The 20,398-nt window shown below is 43.2% G+C and overlaps 1 protein-coding gene across 1 annotated transcript in view; it reads right to left on the bottom strand.

Moving 5' to 3' along the window:
- Myo3b (myosin IIIB) overlaps positions 1–20,398 on the bottom strand; it is a 340,938-nt gene that overhangs the window by 235,844 nt on the left and 84,696 nt on the right. The window contains exon 11 of the mRNA XM_034495370.3: positions 7,001–7,066. Within this exon, the coding sequence (XP_034351261.3) occupies positions 7,001–7,066 (66 nt within the window). The remainder of the gene's footprint in view (positions 1–7,000; positions 7,067–20,398) is intronic.

Raw genomic sequence — 20,398 nt, 5'->3', positions numbered from 1 at the left:
GTGTCTTGCACTACACCTAGGAAAAGGAACGTCACACTGAGAGGCTGAGGAGAATCTGTGGACAGGCAGATCTTGCTGAGTCCCCCCACTTATCACCAAGAGGCCTGACCCTCTGTTTTCTCAGTTCTGCTTTTTCATTCTTCATGAAAACAAGGAATACATAGGTTGCTCTGGGTCTTGGGATCTTCATTTCTGAAAGTCATCTGATGCTTACATTAAAGACGGTCTTGGGGCTTTTCTTATTAACCTTCCTTTTGTCAGAGGGGTGTTGGCCATAAATCTTGGAATCAGTGAGAAGACACACTTCGCTACGCTGCCAGAGCAGCCACCCCAAAACAACAGTTTTCGGGGTGGGGATGGGGAGGTGGAGGGTGATTGAGTAGTGTCATTCATTAATGGTTTGGCTAAGCAGTCAGAACACTCTTGGTGGATTTGCTCTCAACAAAAGCAACTCCATCTTTATTGTCTCACTAATCATCTCAAAAGCCACTAATGTCCTGAAACTAACTCCTACTAAAACCTCAAAAGTATGAGAGACAAATACCTTCCGGTTGGGAAAGTACTTTTACTATTTAGACCAAAGGCCTTAAATTAGGTTGAGCTTGAAGGGGAGAGGAAGCCTCCCTGGGGACCAAGGTGAAGTTCACAAATGAAAATTACTGTTATCTTATCGAAAGGCTACTTCTGCAGGGAGCCTGCTAGTAAAGTAGCAGTCTGGCAGGTACTTGAACCAGATAGACTTGTTATGCAAATAGCTCCAGCCATTGGGGAAAGGGCTGATAATGAAATCGCTGCAAAGCCAGCCACTTATTATAGCGGTGACAAAAAACATCAGGCAGGGTCCCAGCACATGGATAAAGAGCAGTGCAGAATTTATGCGAGCACCGCATTTAATTTATCATAACTAAGCTGTCAGGAGGCATGCTTTGACAAATGTGTAACTAACTCATATAAATGAGTCAATTATCACCAACAACCAAGGTTCAGAACCAGCCAGGGTTATGAGGGCTTCTGTTTTTCTCTTTTTAACTCCAAGACAGGTTTGCTAATAGGATTTTAGGCTTCTAGGCCTTTTCTCTTCTCTTCTTTTCTCTTCTCCTTGCTGTCTCCAAATAAGGAGGCTGAAAACACTATCTCAGCATATCTCAGCATTCCTGACCCTACCTTCTCGGCTATAGGCAGCCGCCAGATGCCACAGCGTGTCCTCCCAGCATCTGGTAAGCAGTCCCAGGGACTCTTGTCCCAATGACACACATGACTGTGTGTCCCACAGGTCATGTGTTTTGACTGCTTTGTCTGTAACTAATGGTACTTTTGGGGGAGATTGTGGAGCCCTTTGAAGGTGGGGCATCACTGGAAGAACAGGGTCGCTGGTGTGTGGACCAGGATTTTGGTCAGCCCTACTGACCAAAATCTGGCTGAGCCTTCTCTGCTTCTTAATGAGAAGTATGTACTGAGAAGCTGCTCCAAGCTCCCACCACACAGATGGAGCCTCCTCCATGATGAACTAGCTCCCTGAACCATGAGCCCAAATCAACTTTTCCTCCTCTAAGGTGCTTCCTGCAGGTGTTGCAAGACAGAGAAAAGTAACACATTAAAACCGCAGTGGTGAATCCACTTTGGGTCAGAGGTCACATGGTAACAGAGCATCAAACTGTGGCTCTGCAATTAAGAGCACTGGCTGCTCTTCTAGAGGTCCTGAGTTCAATTCCCAGCAACTGTAGTGGCTCACAACAGTCTGTAGTGCCATAGGATCTGATTCTTCTGATGTGGAGACAAAAGATCACATACGTAAAATACACAAATAAATAAATCGAGAGAGAGAGAGAGAGAGAGAGAGAGAGAGAGAGAGAGAGAGAGAGAAGGAACTTAAGCCTGGCAGTGGTAGCCCACACCTTCAGTCTCAGCACCTAGGAGACAGAGGCAGGTGGATCTCTGAGTTTAAAGCCAGCCTGGTCAACAGAGTAAATTCCAGGACAGCCAGGGATTAAACAGAGAAACCCTGTCTTGAGAAACAAGCAAACAAACAAACAAAAACAACAACCAAAAAAAAAAAAAAAAAAAAAAAAAAAAACCCAAACAACCAAATAACAACAAAAACAGGCATTTCTAGTCAGGCTAAAGGGATAGATCAGAGGATAAGAATGCATACAGCTCTCGAAGGGTACCAGAGTTCAGGTACCAGTATCCACATCAGGCAGCTCACAACTGTCTGTAACTCTAACTCCAGGGAGTCTGACACCCTCTTCTGGCCTCCAGTGGCACCTGCACTCATATACCCAAAGCATACACACATAGCAAAAAATATATAATCTTTTTTAAAGAAGATATTTCTAGCCTTGTTTATTTCTAGAGCAAATCTAGGCAGTTACCCTCGTGGCTTGTTCTATAAAGGGAAATGAATCAATTACCTGAATGATTCCTAAATTTTACTAAAACTCTCAGATATTGTCTTTCCCAACTAGTACCTCCAATGATGAAAGGCTTAGAGTTGGAAGTTGTTCATACCCCATTTGTTTCTCTCGGTATGAGCTGGTAAGTATAAAATCAAACTGAAGCTCTTTAAATAGACATTTCAAATGCGCGGTGTGTCACTGTTTACATTTAGCTGCAGATTTGAATAAGCCTAGTGAAATCATGTTTGGTCATAGTGCACTTGGTAGCTGAGTAATAACAGGCTAGAGCAGGCAGTCTCATCTACAAAGTCAAAGGATGGGGCTAGGGATGAGGCAGAGTTGGTAAGCATGTCCAGATTTTGCACGGTAGTTTATGCCTGTGGTCCTAGTACTAGGGATAAGAAAGCCAAGGCTGCCTACCACTAGCTACATACCCAACTTTGAGGGCAGCCTGAGACATATGAAACCCTGTCATGGGGTGGGGCTAGGGGTCAGTATTTGAAAATGACAGGCAGATTTCTGTTTCATTTCTGTTATTAAGCAATGTAGGGGAGAAAGGATTTGTTTTAGCTAACAATCCAGGAGATATAGTCCATCACTGTGGGAAATTTACAGCAGCAGGAGCTTGAATCAGCTAGTTGTAGGAGGAGCTAAGGTGGGAGGAGTAAGGAGAGGAAGAGGAAAAGGAAGAAGTGGAGCTAGAGAGAGAGAGATGAAGGAGGATGAAGAGCCACGCAGGTATGGAGAGCAGTCCTGGGTAACAACTTATATTTAGGTTAGCTAATTGGGAAATACCTCTAATTGTATAGGCATATTGTTATTGAGCATTACCAAATATATAAAGCCTTTGATTAATATTTAAGCATTAGAGTCTCATTTTCTTACCGGGCCCGTGTGGATGGCAGGATGGTCTGGGCGCTGCCCACCCTTGTAGAGACATCATGGAAGATTGTCAGAGCCATCTCCCACGCTGGCATCTCATGGGTGGCAGGGATGGTGTTTCTGGCTGGCTGTTTCTAGCTGTGGCGCAAACGTGGCCTCCGGCCGTGGAACATGGTAACTGAGCTAGGCAGACCTGCCACAGCTTAGTCAGCTTGACCAGCAGCTGTTTTAAATAATTACATCAACAGCTAGTCACATTCTATCTACAGCCAAGAGCAGAGGAAAAAAGGATACTTGCATGGTCACTTGATTGCTTAATTGTGCTCAATTTGATGTGTGCTCCACTCTTACACAGTTCAGGATGCCCTGCCTAGGGAATGGTGCTGCTCACAGTGGGCTAGGCCTTCCAACACTGATTAACTTAATTAAGACAATCCCCCACAGGCATGCCTACAGGCCAACCAAACGTAGACAATCCCTCATTGAAGCTGTCTTCCCAGATAACTCTAGGTTATGTAAAGTTGACAGTTAAAGCTAACCATCATGCTAACCCAAGATGTGAAATATAATGATCAGTCTTCAATGTTCAGATTTATTGCCAAAAAGAGCATAGAAGAAGAATACATGGTTGAAGAATCTAAGATGCTATGGAGAAAATAGGGTTGGAGGCATGTGGTCAAGAAAGAACTTGGGACCACAAGTAGTATTTGCACTATAGAGGAAATAAGACAATACATTAAAGAAAAAGAAGACTCCTGGGCCTGGTGGCACAGACCTAGAATGCCAGCTACTTGGGAGGCTGAGACAGGAGAATCACAAATTCAAGACCTGCCTAGATTTCAGAGTGAGTTCCAGCCAGTCTGGTCAACTTAATGACTGATAGAGATCAAAGGAAGAGAACTGTCCTAGCATGCCTCAGGTCTTGGGTTCAACTCTCAGTACCAAAGATGGAAAGGAGTGGGGGTGGATGGGATGACAGAATATAATAGGGGGGGTGATGGTGTGTTTTCATAGCTCAAATTAATAATAAAACACATAATCACCCAACTTCCATTTGCCTTCCTAGCTCATTAAAACTTAGGGTCTTTCCCTCTGTTTTCATTAAGAGGTCTTTCTTTGTTCTTGGATGTTTTCTGTGTTTGTCTTAGAGTTTTACTGCTGTGAACAGACATCATGACCATGGAAACTCTTCTAAAGGAAAACATTTAGTTGTCTGGCTTACAGTTTCAGAGGTGTAGTCCATTATCATGGCAGGAAGCATGGCAGTGTGCAGGCAGACATGGTGCTGGAGAAGAAGTTGAGAACTCATCTCGATCCCCAGGCAGCAGGAAGAAAATAGTCAAACTGGGCCTGGCTTGAGCATCTGACACCCCAGAGCCCACCCTCAGTGATACACTTCCCCTAACAAGGCCACAGCTCTAGATAGTGTCACTCCCTATGAGCCTATGGGGGGGTGTGTGTGCAATTTTTATTCAAACCACCACACTCAAAGGCATTGTTTTCTATGTTTGCTCTCTTTTCCAGTGTTCCAGATCTTTCAAGATCTAAAGTAACTTGGGATAAGTACAACTGAAAACACCAAGGTTGAAAAACATACCCAGATTAGAATCGGCCCCCCCGGGACTTGTCAAATGGAAACAACGAATAGGGAGATACTCTATATCAAACACAACCACAGAAGGGTTCACTTGCCATCAGCTGCGTATCTGATCCTTAAATTCACGGAAGCAACACTGCTGGTTCAAGAATACAACCGTACTCTTGAGAAAAAGACACTTAAGCCGAACTTGTGAGTCAAATCACATCTTTGCAGCATGGTGGAGTGAGAAGGTGTATCTGTGAATATGTAATGGATTTTTCTAGGCCAGCTTCAGAGAAGGTTGATCAAGGTTATCTGTGCAGCAATGGAATGAAAGGGAAATTCTTTGGATCCAGATTCATTCTCTCTCTCTCTCTCTCTCTCTCTCTCTCTCTCTACTCCTACCCTAACCCCCCCGCCCCCCCAGGAAGATGCTCTGAAATGTGGTACAAGCTACTAAATTGTCTAAATTCCCTCTGTCTCCCCCTGTCGGTCCCAGCTCTCAGAAGTGGTCCTTTCTCAGCTTCCACCCAAGTGTTGTCCACCTTGCAAGGGTCTGTAGCCAGTCACTCTGATTTGTGACAATCCCACTCATTCTGTAGTTAGGGGAAGAATGACAAAGCTGAGCTGAGGGGCAAGGATGTGTCCTCTAGTCTTGGCCCCAGACATCACAATCCAGCACTACCTCTCTTGTTAGCATTCTCTGAGTCTTCCTTGACCCTTAACTTCACAGTCATCTTCCAACAACATGTCTCTTGGTAGTGTTCCCTGACTTCTGTACTGAAAGACATGACAAGGGTCCAGGAGGGATTAGACAAACAAACGATTTTTGGGACCCTGAGCTCTATTGCATTTGAAATGGAAATGAAAGACAAACTCAGGCTCTCGTACAAACTTCCTTGGGGTCAAACATGTTTAGAATTCTAAAGTTGATCAAATTTTAGACAGCCAAACTGGTACATTTGCTACATATTACATAACATTGCAGACGGATCTGGGCCAGGACGCTATCATCAAATAGGAAAATATCTGCATTGAGACACATGAATATTCACACAAAGAAAGATAATGACTATAAATAACCCCTCATCAGTTCAGGGCACATGCTGCTCCCCAACCCCACCCCATCAGTTCACATGAGGTCAGGTTTTGCTGCTGGATGACTCAACTACAGAATCACTTCTGTTTCCGGGGCTCTTTGGATTTAGGGATTGTGGGTAAAGATTGTAGATCTAGACAGTGATTAAGGAGGATACTCCTGTTTGATCTGTTCCTATAACTCTTTATAGAAGATAAGGCTGCACATAAGCATAAATAAGGGGAAAATGTGTTTTCCTCCCCTATATCCTATTCATCAGTAGCTTTGGTCATTTACTCTCTGCCTCCATAGTCTCTGAAGCTGTTGCTAAATGCTGGGTGTTGGGGCATCTTTTCCCAGCTCTAGTATCTGGAAGTGCCTGGTAATGATCAGCTCTCCTTCCATCACTGAGTCCTGAAGCTGAAGCTCTTCCATCATCCATGGATTTGGTACCAGTGTGGCCCTCTTCCCGGGCCAGGCCATAAACCCGTGATCTCAGCACTGAGTTGCTCTTTGGTCTTTCTGTTGGTCCGATGGTCTTGGTGGCAGTACCTGTGGCCTGGTAGCATGCTTCCCACCAGGGGCCTCATGCAGGGTTTTCCTCTTGTTCTCCATACTTTGAATATTAGATAGGACACCCCACCTTGAAGCCTTAGGCCAGAGATCCTACCTCTCCCCTCTTGGACACTTATGCCTGAGTCGTTTAGCAAAAATCCTAGAGCAAAACCCAGTGACCCAGCTGCCATCCCTGTAAACACTGCGGTTTTCTGTCTCCTTGCTCCCAGAGCAGACATCAGTTACAGATGTCCCTCTTCTATGGAGCAGGTTTGCAGACCACGTGACCCACGTGCTAATGCAGACTGATAATGGTTGCATCCATTGGAATTCCTCATTCTTCAGATTCTGTTGAGGCTCCTAAAACTGTTTACTAGAGCAACCCCTGGGTCATAAGTAGCAGGCTCAGCCAGCGCTGAGCAAGTTCCACAGCTTGGATTTTCTGGAATCGCACGCAGGTCGAGGCCTTGCTGTACAGGCAGTCCACAACGGAAGACATACTATACTCACTGTGAAATGAAGTGGTTGAATTCCTCACACCAGTTGTCGGGGTGCAGCAAAGTGGGTGGAGGGTTTCTGAAAGAAAAACAAAAAAAGAGCAATGTTTTCCATGAAAGTAAATTGAGGTTTGGTAAAGGGCAAAATATCAACTGGTGTCTGTGGGTGCTCTTTTAAGCATCTGGGGAAAACAATCTTCTCTGCTCCTTCCCAGGTGGGAATCATTCCCTTGTGGGAACTCCCAGAGGCCCAGCCCCTCCTCTTGGGCTCACTCATTTTTCCCTGATTGAACAGCACTTTCTCCTGACTTCAGCGCTACTGAGAGGCACACAGAGCAGGGGGCAGCTTCAGGTGCAGACACTTTAATAAGCAGCCAGACAAACACACAAACCATTGTATCTGAGAGCAGAGGATTATGGGTGCCGTACGAAAGCTATAAGCACAATGCTTGGGGCCTTAGAGAAATAGACTTTTAATTATGCAGGGTTTTCAGATCATTATGGTGCCATTTGAATTAATTATGTGACGCATCGAAAGTCTACTCATGATTGCATCAGACACATTTTAACTGTTTCCTACGTGCCAACCTCTGCAATAGGCAGAAGAGAAATCGAGAGCCTCAAAACAGTGCCCCAGCTTCTAAGATGCTACTGGAGGAAGGCAGACATTTCACGCCTGATTACAGGGGATCCGTGGGAACAGAACAGTCTCAGGAAAGTCCTTAGGTAAGGACCTCACTAGTCCACCTTCTGCTGAGAAAACAGCGATGGGGAAAGGAGAGAGACTGGAATTTATCTAAGAGTTCCTAAAGAAGATTCGTGTATAAAACAGAAGTGAGGCTGGGGCTTTGGCTCAGTGGGTAAGGTGTTGCTCTCCAAGCAAGAGGACCTGCATCTGAATCCCTACCACCCACATAAAAGTGAGGCCTGGCTACAACTGCCTATAACACCAGCTTTAGACGTGGGGTAGTAGAGTCAGGCACACCCTGGGAGCTTACTGAGCAGTCAGCCTAGCTGAAATTCAGGTTCAGTTAAAGGCCCCTCTCTAAAAGCAAAGTGTAAGGCAATAGAGAAAAACACCAGACATCTTTCTTTGACTTCTACACGTGTGTGCCTGGGCACATGAAACCCTTCCTTGCACAAACACTTCAACACACACACACACACACACACACACACACACGCCAGAAGTGGACTGACCTGTTGGACAAACTGAGTTCAGTAAGTAAAAGAACATATCCACACACCCAAGTCACGACTGCACAGTTTAAGCCCATTATATCTAATCTTTGGTTTTGCTCAAGTACTAACTGCTTCTTTAAGGGACGGAGGCATGAGAAGCTTTAAGAACAGCTAGAGATAGAAAGTGTTTCAGATAACATGATTTCAACACATCTTTCAATAGCCACCCCCCTCTCATTTCATAAGCGTTTATTCCGACATTCCCACCATAACAAAGGCTACAAGTTCCTAGGTATCATGATGCTGAGAGTGGCTGCATGACTGCATGCCACCCAGTGATGGACAAATCAAATTGTTCCATGATGTTTTCAGAAAGTCTAGTCAAAGGGAAGAGGCGTGCTACCCCTTTTCTTCACTGCTGTGCATCTGTGTGCTGGGGCCTGCTGGTGTATGAATGGAGGGGCTAGCAGGCCCACGATGCAGAATAACCAGCTCTCCTTTGGATAAAGTTTATAGGCACTTCAATGCAATGTGAGAGGAAGACACATCTGAAGGAAAACAACGGTTTGAACTTGACCTGCCTCAATGCCTGAGGTTTGTAGCTAAAATTAAACTATAAAGAAAGCCCATGGTCACAGACGGCACTAAAGCCATATGAGGTTTACCTCTGGCCTCTATATGCACACTCACACATGTACTCTCTCACACACACACAAACACACACACACACCTTTACACATATAAACACATAATACAAATCAAAAGATAGAAAGAGTCACTGTGAAAGAAACCCAACTCTCTCCTGCTGCCTATGAAGATGGAGAAAGTGGACCATGAAGCCGGGAATGCAGGCAGCCCCTGCAACATGAAGCTGAGCCCCAACTGTTACTCAGAAAAAAATGAGGGACCCTCAGTTCTATACACACAAGGGACTGAATTATGCTTGTAACTTGAGGGAGCGAGAAAGTAGATTATTCCCCAAGCCTTAGGAAAAGTACACAGCCCTGCTGACTGTGTGGTTTTAGCCTAGTGGCGTCACTTCAGATTTCCAAGCTATGGAACTGTGAGATAATAAATTTGGATTGTTTTAAGCTGCGAAGTTCAGGGTAATTTGCTATGATAATAACAGAGACCAAATACATCAATCAAGCACCATGTCTTCTCTACTCTACTTCTGAGTTCCTCTTTCACGTAACAAACAACCAGCTATCCATCATCTCACCCCACACTTCTCCAGGGGCCTCTGTGTTTCCTCCTCCCTTCCACTTAACTCTCTGCAGGCCAGCTGGTGTCCAGTGGCGAGAATTTCCTTATAATATACACATTTGACCTTGTTGTGTCCTGGCTCAAATTTCTTTGCAGATTCACGCTTCCAGCATGATCAAATCTCAGCTCCTTTACATAATGTATAGGTTATCTTTCTTAGCTACCCATCCCACTTCAAACCATGTCCTCCATCCAGAACCTGTAGCTCCCAATGGGTTCTCTTCTTTACCGCCTCAGAACCGTTGTACATGGTGAATCTCCAAAATTTGTCCACCTGGTGGGCTCTTGTTCATTCTTCATGTCTATCTGTCATGCTTTATACAATAGCATTCTATAGGTTTCTTAAACTTTATTTATTTATTTTTATGTTTATGAATGTTTTGCCTGCCTGTAGGTCTTTGTAACACAGGTGTGCTGGTGGCTCAGAAGCTGGAAGAAGATGTCAAATACCTCTGGGCTAGAAGTACAGTCTTTTGTGAACCACAATGTGGGTTCTGAGAATTGGAGCCAGGTCTTCTGCAAGAGCGGCTCATACTCTTAACCACTAAGCCAGACACGATATTCTATAATTTTTGATGAATAAGTGACTACATGAATAAATACACATATGTTGTTAAGTAAGAAGTAGTGCCGGGGTCTCAATAACTAATAAAGCATGGAATAGCCCTGTTGAATGAAAGCAGATTCCAAGTAAGTTATTCACAGTAAGCAGGAAGCCACTGAAAGAAAAAGTGCTGAGTTGAGTTGAACTTGACAATGTACTCCTCAGTCTGCACTCTAGAAGCTCAAACGTACCCACATCCACGAACACATCTGTGTTTGTTACTTATCTTGTTGCTGCAACAATACACCTGACAAAAGCAACTTCAGAAGGGGAGGGTTTACTCAGGTTCACAGTTTGAAGGACAGGCCATTGTGGCGAGGGCAACATGGAAGTAAGAGTAAGAAGCAGCTGGTCTCACTGTATCCCCAGTCAGGAAGCAGAGAATGATGGTTTCTGGTGCTCACCTTTCTATATAAGGTCTTGTCTTTCTATATAATCCAGGACACCAGCCTAGGGAATGATGATGCCCATAGTTGGTGGTGGTGGTGCCAGCAGGGATGGGGGCAGGGAGTAGATAGGAAGTGTCTTCCTACTTTAGTTAACTTGATCAAGATAATCCTTCAAAGACCAACCTAGAGATTTGTCTCAAACATGACTACATACCCAGCCAACTGACAATCGATATAAACTACCACCACAGTATCCACCAGTTATAAACAATGACTTAAGCCCCATTGTAGACACAACTGATGTCCACCCATTATATTCACTCCGGTGGCAGGCTAGAGACGGATGGTAAAGGCCAATATGAGTCACATTGAATTCTTGGTTCCCAGAGTTTCTGCCAAATGCCTCACTTTGCAGGTCATCGTGCCACCCCCAAATCCCGTAAAATCAGAAGCATCTATTTACTTTTACATTTCAAAACATTTTCAACTAGGATGATGGTGCTTGTCTATAATCCCAGAATTTAGTTTGAGGCCAACCTTGACTACCCAGCGAGAGCTAGTCTTACTTCTATGCCTCACTTTTTAATTGGGTTGTTTTTTATTAGTTATTTTTATTGAAAAATATTTATGCATTATGCTTTGATCATGTTTTCCCTGCAGAATTCCTCCTAGGCCCTCCCTACTTCTCAACTCAGCCAACTATACATTAGTTCTCTCTTGCTCCTTAAAAACCACCCAAACAAACAAACAAAAAACAAAACAAACAAACACCACATGGAAGTAAAACTCTACCAACAAACTCCTTTTTCTCTCTCCAAAATATCCAGAAAAAGTGAAAGACTCAGGCTTTAAGTTAAGACATTCCTTTCTTCAGTGTCTATATACGCCACTGTTTTCTATTCACGAAGAGTCTGTTACTTTGGAAGATGAATTAAGTGAACACGTATGCAAAAAATGACAGAAACCAATTAGCAAGCAACCCTGGAAGGTACAAAATGAAGTTGTCAAAAACAGGAAACATGTTCAGCAAGGGTGCAAAGAGAGGTCCCTCCACAAGGCCAAGTTCATTAAGCTGGGTCTCTTGAGGTCTGTGAATTTGAGGCATGTCCTGAGCAAAAGGGCCATACAGCCGTTTGCAAAGGAGAAGGATATTGCAGGGAGGGGGGCACATAGAGAGGAAAATTTTAAAAAAATGAAGTATGGTCTCTAGTTATAGCTAACATGCCGTTAAATACCTCATAATGTGTTCAGAAGGGATTCTTCTTATTTACTCATAAAAGCAATAAACCAAGACATTTGGGTGCAATCAAACCGTTGGGAGAGCATTAACTACAGCCACGGAGCTGCCATTCTGATTACAATTAGGAGAGCCCATTAATGGAGTTAAATAGTTGGGTTTGTGCATGTATCTGATCCCTCAGTATCACACCCCAATCCTACTCAAAGTGGCTTTTTTTTTTTTTTTTGGCCCTAAATTGCATCTTGCATGTTCAAACTTAATTTTTTATAAATGTTTACATTTATTTGCATTACACGATTCCATTTTACTGTATAACAAATTACCCCCAATATAGGAATAATAGAGTAAAAGACAAGGTTCCCCACTCCAACGCCTAACCCTTCACCCTTCAGCAGTATGGTGAGTGTTCTTTCCTCAGGCTTTTTATGTGCACTTATTACACTTGCTCTAAATATATAGGTACTGATGTTTGTGCTGTAAGCATCTACAGTGTATATTTTATGAGGTATTAATTTTCATATTTATAGTCTCCAGCAGTAGAAATGAGATTTAGTTTCCGGCAGTAGAAGTGTCCTGGCTCTTTATTTTTTCATCCTGAAATACAAATTAAAAATCATCTCATGTCAACTCCATACCTTAATAATGGTCCACAATGTAGGCACATCATAGTTTATTTAACCATTCACCTAGATTTAATTCTATTTTTCTGGATATAAGAAAATTGAAGTAGCTTACAATGTTACATGTCACCTGGGGTTTCAAACTTTTAGAGGCTTCTTTGGGGCTGGCAAAATGGCTTAGTGTGTAAAGATGCTGTCTATGTAAGCCTGGTGATCTGAGTTCAATCCTTGGAACCCATATAAAGGCCAAAGTACAGAACTGACTCCATAAAGTTGTCTTCTAATCTACACACACACACACACACACACACACACACACACACTCACATTCCATACATACACACTCTCTCACTCACATACATACACAGAAATAAATAAATTCACTTTTAAAAGAAAGTCTCTCTTTGGTAGCAAACAGTTCTCACTGGAAAATACTTCCATCCTATGAAGAAACTTAAATGCTGAGAGAGCTGGCATCGCCTGCCTGGTCCTCTGGAGATAACTCAGTGAGCAGTTCTAGAGTGGAGGAACTCCAGAACTCCACAACACCAGAGGATGCTCTGTGAATGGCAACTAGAGACGCTCAAGCCCACCAGCATAAAGGTTTGAACCCTATGACTAGGTCCTTGCCACTTGCAAGAACATGACCAGTAAGCTCAACACACATGACACAGGCCGAGATCTGTTCAAAATTACATATGCTATAATTATGCCAAAGGAGGATAAGTCCAAAATTTCAAAGAAATAGTTGAAGACATTTTTTTAAACTCAACACTAGATGATACAAAAACTCAATCTCATCATAAACCACACTATCATCAAGAATAAACAATTGTTCCAGGGTGGGAAAGATGCCTGTGCTAAATACTGCAGCCATTAGAAAGACTGGATTATCACTTCTACCTCTCAGGGAAAAGCAGGGGAGGAAGATGTTTGCAAGCACACTAGATGGGAAGGCATCTGGAAGGAAGCAGAGACAGATGGCACCAAAGCCATGTCACTTGTAGGCCACTATAAGTACAAGTTTTATGGTTAATATCTATGACAATTTCTTCCATAATAATAGTTGAAACTGAGGAAGGTGATAAGGGTGTGTACTTATAAAGTTTCAAGCTTGTTTGTTCTTTCACTTTTCTCTCTTTTGCAGGGGAGATAATGGGATTTGAGACTGAGTCTTCCTCTGTTGCCTGGCTGGCCTTTATCTTCTAAGTTCTGGGGCTTCATGCATGTGCCTCTGTGCTGCACTGATTCTAATAACTGTTATTAGCTTTACAATTTCCCGTGTGTGCTCGGCTGGCCTCAGACCCCTTGGGTAGCCAAGGCTGACCTTGGGCTTCTGATCTTCTCTCCTCCACTTCCTGAATGCTGCAGTGGAATCGAGCATGAGACATCACAACCGGGTTCTCATTCTTAGTCATGTATTTCACCCTGTACCTTAAGCAATGTCATCTGTAATGTTACACTATAATCATTAAAATGTACAGTTACTCCATCAGTGAGCCCACTCTTAATTACTTAGAGGGAGGAAGTGACACAGACTTCACTTCCTCTGGCTTGGAGTTCTGGGTGAGTCAGCCTCAAGTCATCTCAGAACCTCACACTTTTAGCAGTTAACATTACCCCAGGCCTGTGCTAAAGACAGGGTGTGAGGGTGCCGAGTGAGGATGAGGGTGAGAGGGTTAGCTCCATTAGTACCTGCATTTCAATCCACAAAAGCCATAAGTGATGTTTCCCATTCTCTCTAAAACAGGCAAACCTCATTTCTCACTGTACTCTCCCTACACAACATACAAGAGCATGGGACACAAATAGTTCAGCCACGAATGCATGATGCGGGCAAAGTGGAGGTAAGAGTAAATGCTGTATCCACAGATACCACAGAGGGACAGGTTGATGTTCGGCTTGCCATTTGAGCCAATGTGGCCATTGGCTGGCATCTGTTCCTTAATTTTCTCCTTCAACAAGAACTCAGCAACACCATCATATCCAACTGTTATTGTCCAACATGACAGAGAACTAGACCTTGCCTCAGGCTAGCTAATGACCTTTCTCCCACATGGCCCTTCACACAACTAGGAGTCAAAAACCTATTCTTTTCCACACACAGTTTCTTTTTAATTTAATCATTAAAATTAGGTGTGTGTGTGTGTGTGTGTCTGTGTGTGTGTGTGTGTGTGTGTGTGTGTGTGACAGAGAGAGAGAGAGAGAGAGAGAGAGAGAGAGAGAGAGATGACATTTGTGTGGAGGAGAGAAGACGCCTTGCAGGAGTCAATGTTTCTCTTCTACCATGTAGGTCCCAGGGATCAAACTCAGGTGATAAGTCTTGGGAACAAGGCAAGAAAACCATTGAGCCATCATGCCAGCCCTCCACAAACACGATTCTTAAAGAATTTATGACTTTGGGGCTGAGGAGATGGCTTAGTCTCGATAACATGCCTGCCACTCAAGCATGAGAACCTGAGTTCAGATCCTCACACCTACATAAAGGCAGGCATACTAGCACATGTCTGTAACCTCAGTGCTTGAAGCCTTCCAGATCCCTAGAATCCACTGGCCTATATGAACTGGTGGACTGCAGGAAAAGGGAGCAAACTGTCTCAAAAAATAAGGAAAGCAACTGAGGAAGACAGTGAACATCTACCTGTGACCTCCCGTGTACATGACCACACATATGCACACACCCACATGGACACACACACACACATGCACATATACATTCATGACTTTAAAGAAGTGTGGTTAAAATCATGCTCTCTACATATCTCCTCATCATTAAATTTTTAATTTAATGTATATGTGGGTTTCTTGAAATTATATACTGTAAAGGTGAATTGCTCTGTCATGTCTAAGCATTCTGGATGTCATGTCTAAGCATCACTCCCTGGTTAGGTTGGCCTCTTGTGAGAAATTAACTTTACATGAAGTGGGATGAAAGCCTGGTGATACAGTAAAGATGAAAGCAGGCAAAGCCAGGCCTTCAACACGCTGTGATTCCCCCAAGTGCTGGTGGTTTTCTCCAGTAGTATGGTATTTAAATTCTTCATAAGAAAATCACCAAGGCAGAGACAACCCTCACCTGGTCTGAGAAACAACTGTGGAACAAGATGATTAGTCAGCAGGTAGGCTTTGTCGTTACCAAGGGAACTGACCTTAGAGGATACAGCTTTACTTAAAGAGGCTTTCTCAGATCGCAAGGCAAAGTTTGACAGCCATGGAGCTGGGCTAGACCACCACAGGTACCTCTCTTGTTGCAAAGCTCTGACCACTAAGCTTATTACACCGAGACCAAGCAAGCTGCAGGCACATTGCATGGAGAAACAAAGGATTCTCTGCATGTCCTCCTCCTCCCCAAACATACATGTGTAGAAACCACTTTGGGGAGCCCCCTTTCATCCATCAGTTTGGATCCACTCAAGAGTAGTTTGAACAGAGAGATGCTGAAGGGATAAAATGCATGGGAGTAATGAAACACTAAAGAATATGGAATGAGAAGAAGCTGAGAGCAGCTGCTACCTCTAGCAAGGAATAAAATGGTCCAAACGCCTTATCCACGCCCCAGCTGAGATTCAGCCCCCACTGGGAAGGGTGTGACAGTGGCCCTTGGTAACAGAAAGTTCTCTTTAGAACATACAAGGCAGGGCTGGAAATCAGGAGAAGCTGCCTGCCACAGTGTCTCAAGGCTCCCCAGGCAGTGGCCTTATTGGAGGTGAGTACCAGAGGGTGTTCAATTGTCACAGAGAGCCAAAGGGACCAGCATCAAGGGAAAGATAAGAGACCAGTAGCCTTTCCTCCTGCAGTGGCCTTCCAGTGCTCTCTGGTGACAAAGCTTTGCATCTGACCCACAGCTGAGAAACGCTTAGAGTCCGCAGAGGGGAGCAGAGGGGGCCTTGTGCTAAAGGGTAGTAAGAACTTGTCTCCTGGTTTGGGGAGGAAGCGGAGGAGAGATCAGACAGAGGCCAGAGTGTTGTGGCCTGGCACCAGTTCTGAAGAATTTCAGCTCCTGGATCACAACAGGCAGCTTCAAGCGCAGAGTGAACCAGGTGTCTAAGTCCTGACACATCACATTTAAGATGTAATGAAGAGATCGTAGAGACCCCTCTTCTCCCAGTTAAAAAGCCTTAAAAACCTGTCTTGTCATGGGGCATAAAATTTCCTCATTAAGACTCACTGCTTTCTATCCTGGCAGTTCTTTATTGGGACGGGATCATCTGGGATTAGGACATCTTTAGACTGTCCTAGACATAGACAGCAGTGAGGAATCAAACGTAAAGGAGAGAGACCAGCCAGATGGCCACAGACATTCTCTTGCTTCTCTCTCTCTCTCTCTCTCTCTCTCTCTCTCTCTCTCTCTCTCTCTCTCTCTCTCTTTCTGTGTGTGGTCTATGTGTCTGTGTGTCTGTGAATCTGTGTCTCTCTTTGTCTCCCTGTCTTTTATCTCTGTCCCTGTCTCTTTGTCTCTCTGTCTCTGCCTCCCCTCACCCCCTTCTCTCTCACCACTTGACCTCTAAGATTTCCTTCATCATAGGAAGGAAAAGGAGTCAATCAAGGTGCTTCAAAGCTCTAGTGTCAGGATCCTGGACAGAGAAGGGAACACCCTTCTGTCCTGGGGCCTCTTTTTTTTTTTTTTTTTTTTTTTTTTTTTGTCACTGTCACTGTGAGTGTTGTTAGTTGGTTGGGAAGAAGCTGATGAGGACAGACAGTGTCCATGTCCTTGTAGGCAAACCTCAGGCTTTCCTGTAAACTATTTTTATCCCCGCAGATTTAATACTATTTCTGGATTCCGAGCAATGATATTAACTAATATTCCTTGAGCGTGTACTATGCATAAGCATTCTGATCAGAGTCCAGTGTTCACACAGACCCCCATAAGGGCAAATAAACAGGTCCCCAGTTTCACAGATAAGGGAATGGAGGCTTTACAAAATGCAGAAGTTGGTGGCAGTCTGAGCAGCTTCAAACACAGGCAACTCAAGCGAACCACACACTTACAGCCAGTGAGCCAGCCTGGGAATTCCTCTAGGCTAATGAGGCACCATGTCTTTCAGTTTCTGGCAGAGCAATTCATGTCATGGGTAACGTAGACAGGACACAGAAGCCAGGTGACCTGTCATCCCAGTTTACTTCAGCTTAGCAGTGTTCAGATCACCAACATGTCAGTCTGTAAACCCAAAGAATACTTTGGGGGTACAGGATGATCAGAAATTGAAGTGTGAGATGAACCTGTATTTATCTGTTGAGTGGTAGACTTTTTTCTTTCATTTCTGCTCCCTCCAACATCACAGCTGGTGACACCAAATGGGTCATTTTGCCACAATCAGACCAACGTCAGGGATCACCGTGCACCATTAGTTCTCAAAGGCAAAGCCACACATCTAATTACAACTCGTTGTTAATAAATTTGCAATAGACAAAAACAGAAATTGACTGCTATGGATTTTGCTCCCCAGCAGAGCAAAACCATTTAAATGGCAGATTGCATGTCCATTCTTTCTTTATTGTTTCCATAAAGTTAGCAAGGCATTGTACACAGGAAAAACCAGGGCAAACCTCAGATGAACAGATTGTACCGTCAGATCTGGCCACATTGTCTCTAACGGGCAAAATTAGCAGCTGAACCATAACACCTGCCACCATGAACAGACCCTGGCACACACCAGGTAGGAAGGCTGCGCAGTTCCTTGGAGCAATCTGAGCCCAGGTCACCAGAGACAACAACACACATGCCAAAGCCCACCAAAGCTCAAGCAGGCTCCATTTAAAATCAGCTGTCTGTAGCAAATGCCAGGGGAGGTAAAACAGCATTCTTTATGAAGTGTGGGCATTAGCAGTGGGCTCTGGCTCTAAAGACTGTGACATCCTAACACTTTGCAGGCTCACACAGAGAAGCTGACCCAGCAGGACCTACTACACATTTCTCCCTTTTCAGAAGCAAATGACCCCAGGGAGACACCCTTCTCTACCTAGTGACTGCAGTTGTAACCTTACAGGGCCAGATTATGGCCTATTGTTCTCACGGACCTCAAGGTCAGTTGCAATCATCCCCACTAAATAGATCATGCTGAAAGTCCTGGCACTTTGTAAAGGAGACCCAAAGTGAAGAAAGCCACATTTATTTTTCTGACATTATAAATATGTCTTCCCTTTACAAGGGCTTCAGCCATTTTTCTACCTGGTTGCCTAGCAACCCTTTCAAGGGAAAGACATATGGGAGAGGGATACTGGAGACATACAGATGAGTTTATATTATTTTACAGATTCCTTTTCAAAAGTAATCCATGTGTCCTCCTGGAGCAGGTCTAAGGTGGGGTGGAGGGTTGGGTCAGTGCTAAAAATCATGGCGAGGGTACTCTCTTCGCAGGAACACAGGAGGCCAGTGAATGTATTTCACAAGCATATTCAACAAACTGAGAAAGGTATCCTGCTTAAATGCAAAACAGTGCCTCAGCTCATCAGAAAGACATTGAATATGGAGAGTGCCCACTTAGGGCCCTCTGCTGATAAGGTCTCAAGCAGCCCTGCGCGGAGCTGGGAGCTGGCACTTTCACCGCATCTTGGTTAGTACACTGTGCTTCTTTCTTGTCCGTCTGGTAGCCTTCCTTCTGCTAAATGATGGCCCTACAAAACCCACTCAATTCACCCAGTGCTCATATTCATTTGTGATGCTTTCAGCTAAGGAGTCCTGCATAGTTCTTTAAATTTTCTGCACATTTACAGTTTGTGCCCCTTTCTTCATTTGTGTGTATATTTAGTTATTTTTTAATAGGTTGGTAAATCATCTATTTTTTTAATCCATAAAAGCCCATGATTTATACCTTGTCCCTATTATTTTTATAACATTCTGCTTCATTAATTTCCATTTCTGTCTTCTTAAATCCTCTCTGTTTTAAAAATTCTAATTGCTCAGGTTAATTAACTATCTTTCTTCAACATTAATACAAGTATTTGAGGCTTTGAATTTGCCTCTGATCTCTGCTTTAACTATTTAACTCTGATATGCAGCATTTTAATAATTATTATTTTTTATCTCTTTGATTTCCTCAAAGTCTTTCTTCCAGCTTGAGCTGTTAAAGACAGTTCCCAAGTGGTGAGTAAGAAATTGTGTTTTTTTTTTTTAATTTGTTTCTAGTTCTATTACACATGGTCAGAGAATGTTATCTATATTAGCATTATGTTTAGAATTTGAGTGTATCTTTACAGCCTCTGTAATCTTAGTGTGTGTTATTTCATGTATGTGTCTGTGTGTGTACGTGTATGTACATGTGTGTTATGTAAATTTGAGGCATAGGGAGTCTGTGGAGGGGGTATATGAGTGTGTGTGTATGTGAGGTGTTTGTGTGTGTATACAGATAATGGTCTTTTAAAATATTTTTATTGTTCCAGTAGTTGGAAAGATGGCTCAGTGGTCAAGAACACTCACTGTTCTTGCAGGGGACCTGGATTTGGTTCTCAGAACCCCTATGATGCTTCACAGCCATCCTTAATTCCAGTTCCAGGGGATCCAACTCCCTTTTCTTACCTCTGAGGGTACCAGGAATACACATGATACACACACATACATGCAGGCAAGACACATATAACATATATATACAAAATAAATATTTAAAAAATTAAAATTTTTGTTTACTATAAATACAATATACTTAGGGATGATATATGTTGTGACTATATAATTACATAGAAACAAGTATTTATAGATAAAATATTAAGCTCTGTTGCTCAAAAATAGAGAAGGCTTCTTACTTCAAAATTCTATTGAAAATTGATTAAAAAAATATTCATTTTTGCTTATTTTCATCAGTTCCTTAAGTATATCATTCATGGAACAAGAGAAAGTTCATGAAATAATATCTGGAACCAATGTTAATGTTCTTGTACTGCTTATTTTATGGTTATAATACATTAAACAGATGTGCTTTTATATCTTCATTATAAAATATTATTATTAAAAAGTACCTTCTTGGATTAACTTAACATTTTGTCCTGAATTCAATATTACCTACTGTTAAAATCTCAGTGCTATAATTTTAATTTTTTTTTTTGGTTGGTTGTTTTGTTTGTTTGAGATAGGGTCTCACTTTGTAGGCCTGACTATCCTGGAACTCATCATGTA

Source organism: Arvicanthis niloticus, chromosome 2, assembly GCF_011762505.2.
Source record: "Arvicanthis niloticus isolate mArvNil1 chromosome 2, mArvNil1.pat.X, whole genome shotgun sequence".
Lineage (NCBI taxonomy): Eukaryota > Metazoa > Chordata > Mammalia > Rodentia > Muridae > Arvicanthis > Arvicanthis niloticus.
This window is presented reverse-complemented; position numbering and strand designations above follow the sequence as displayed.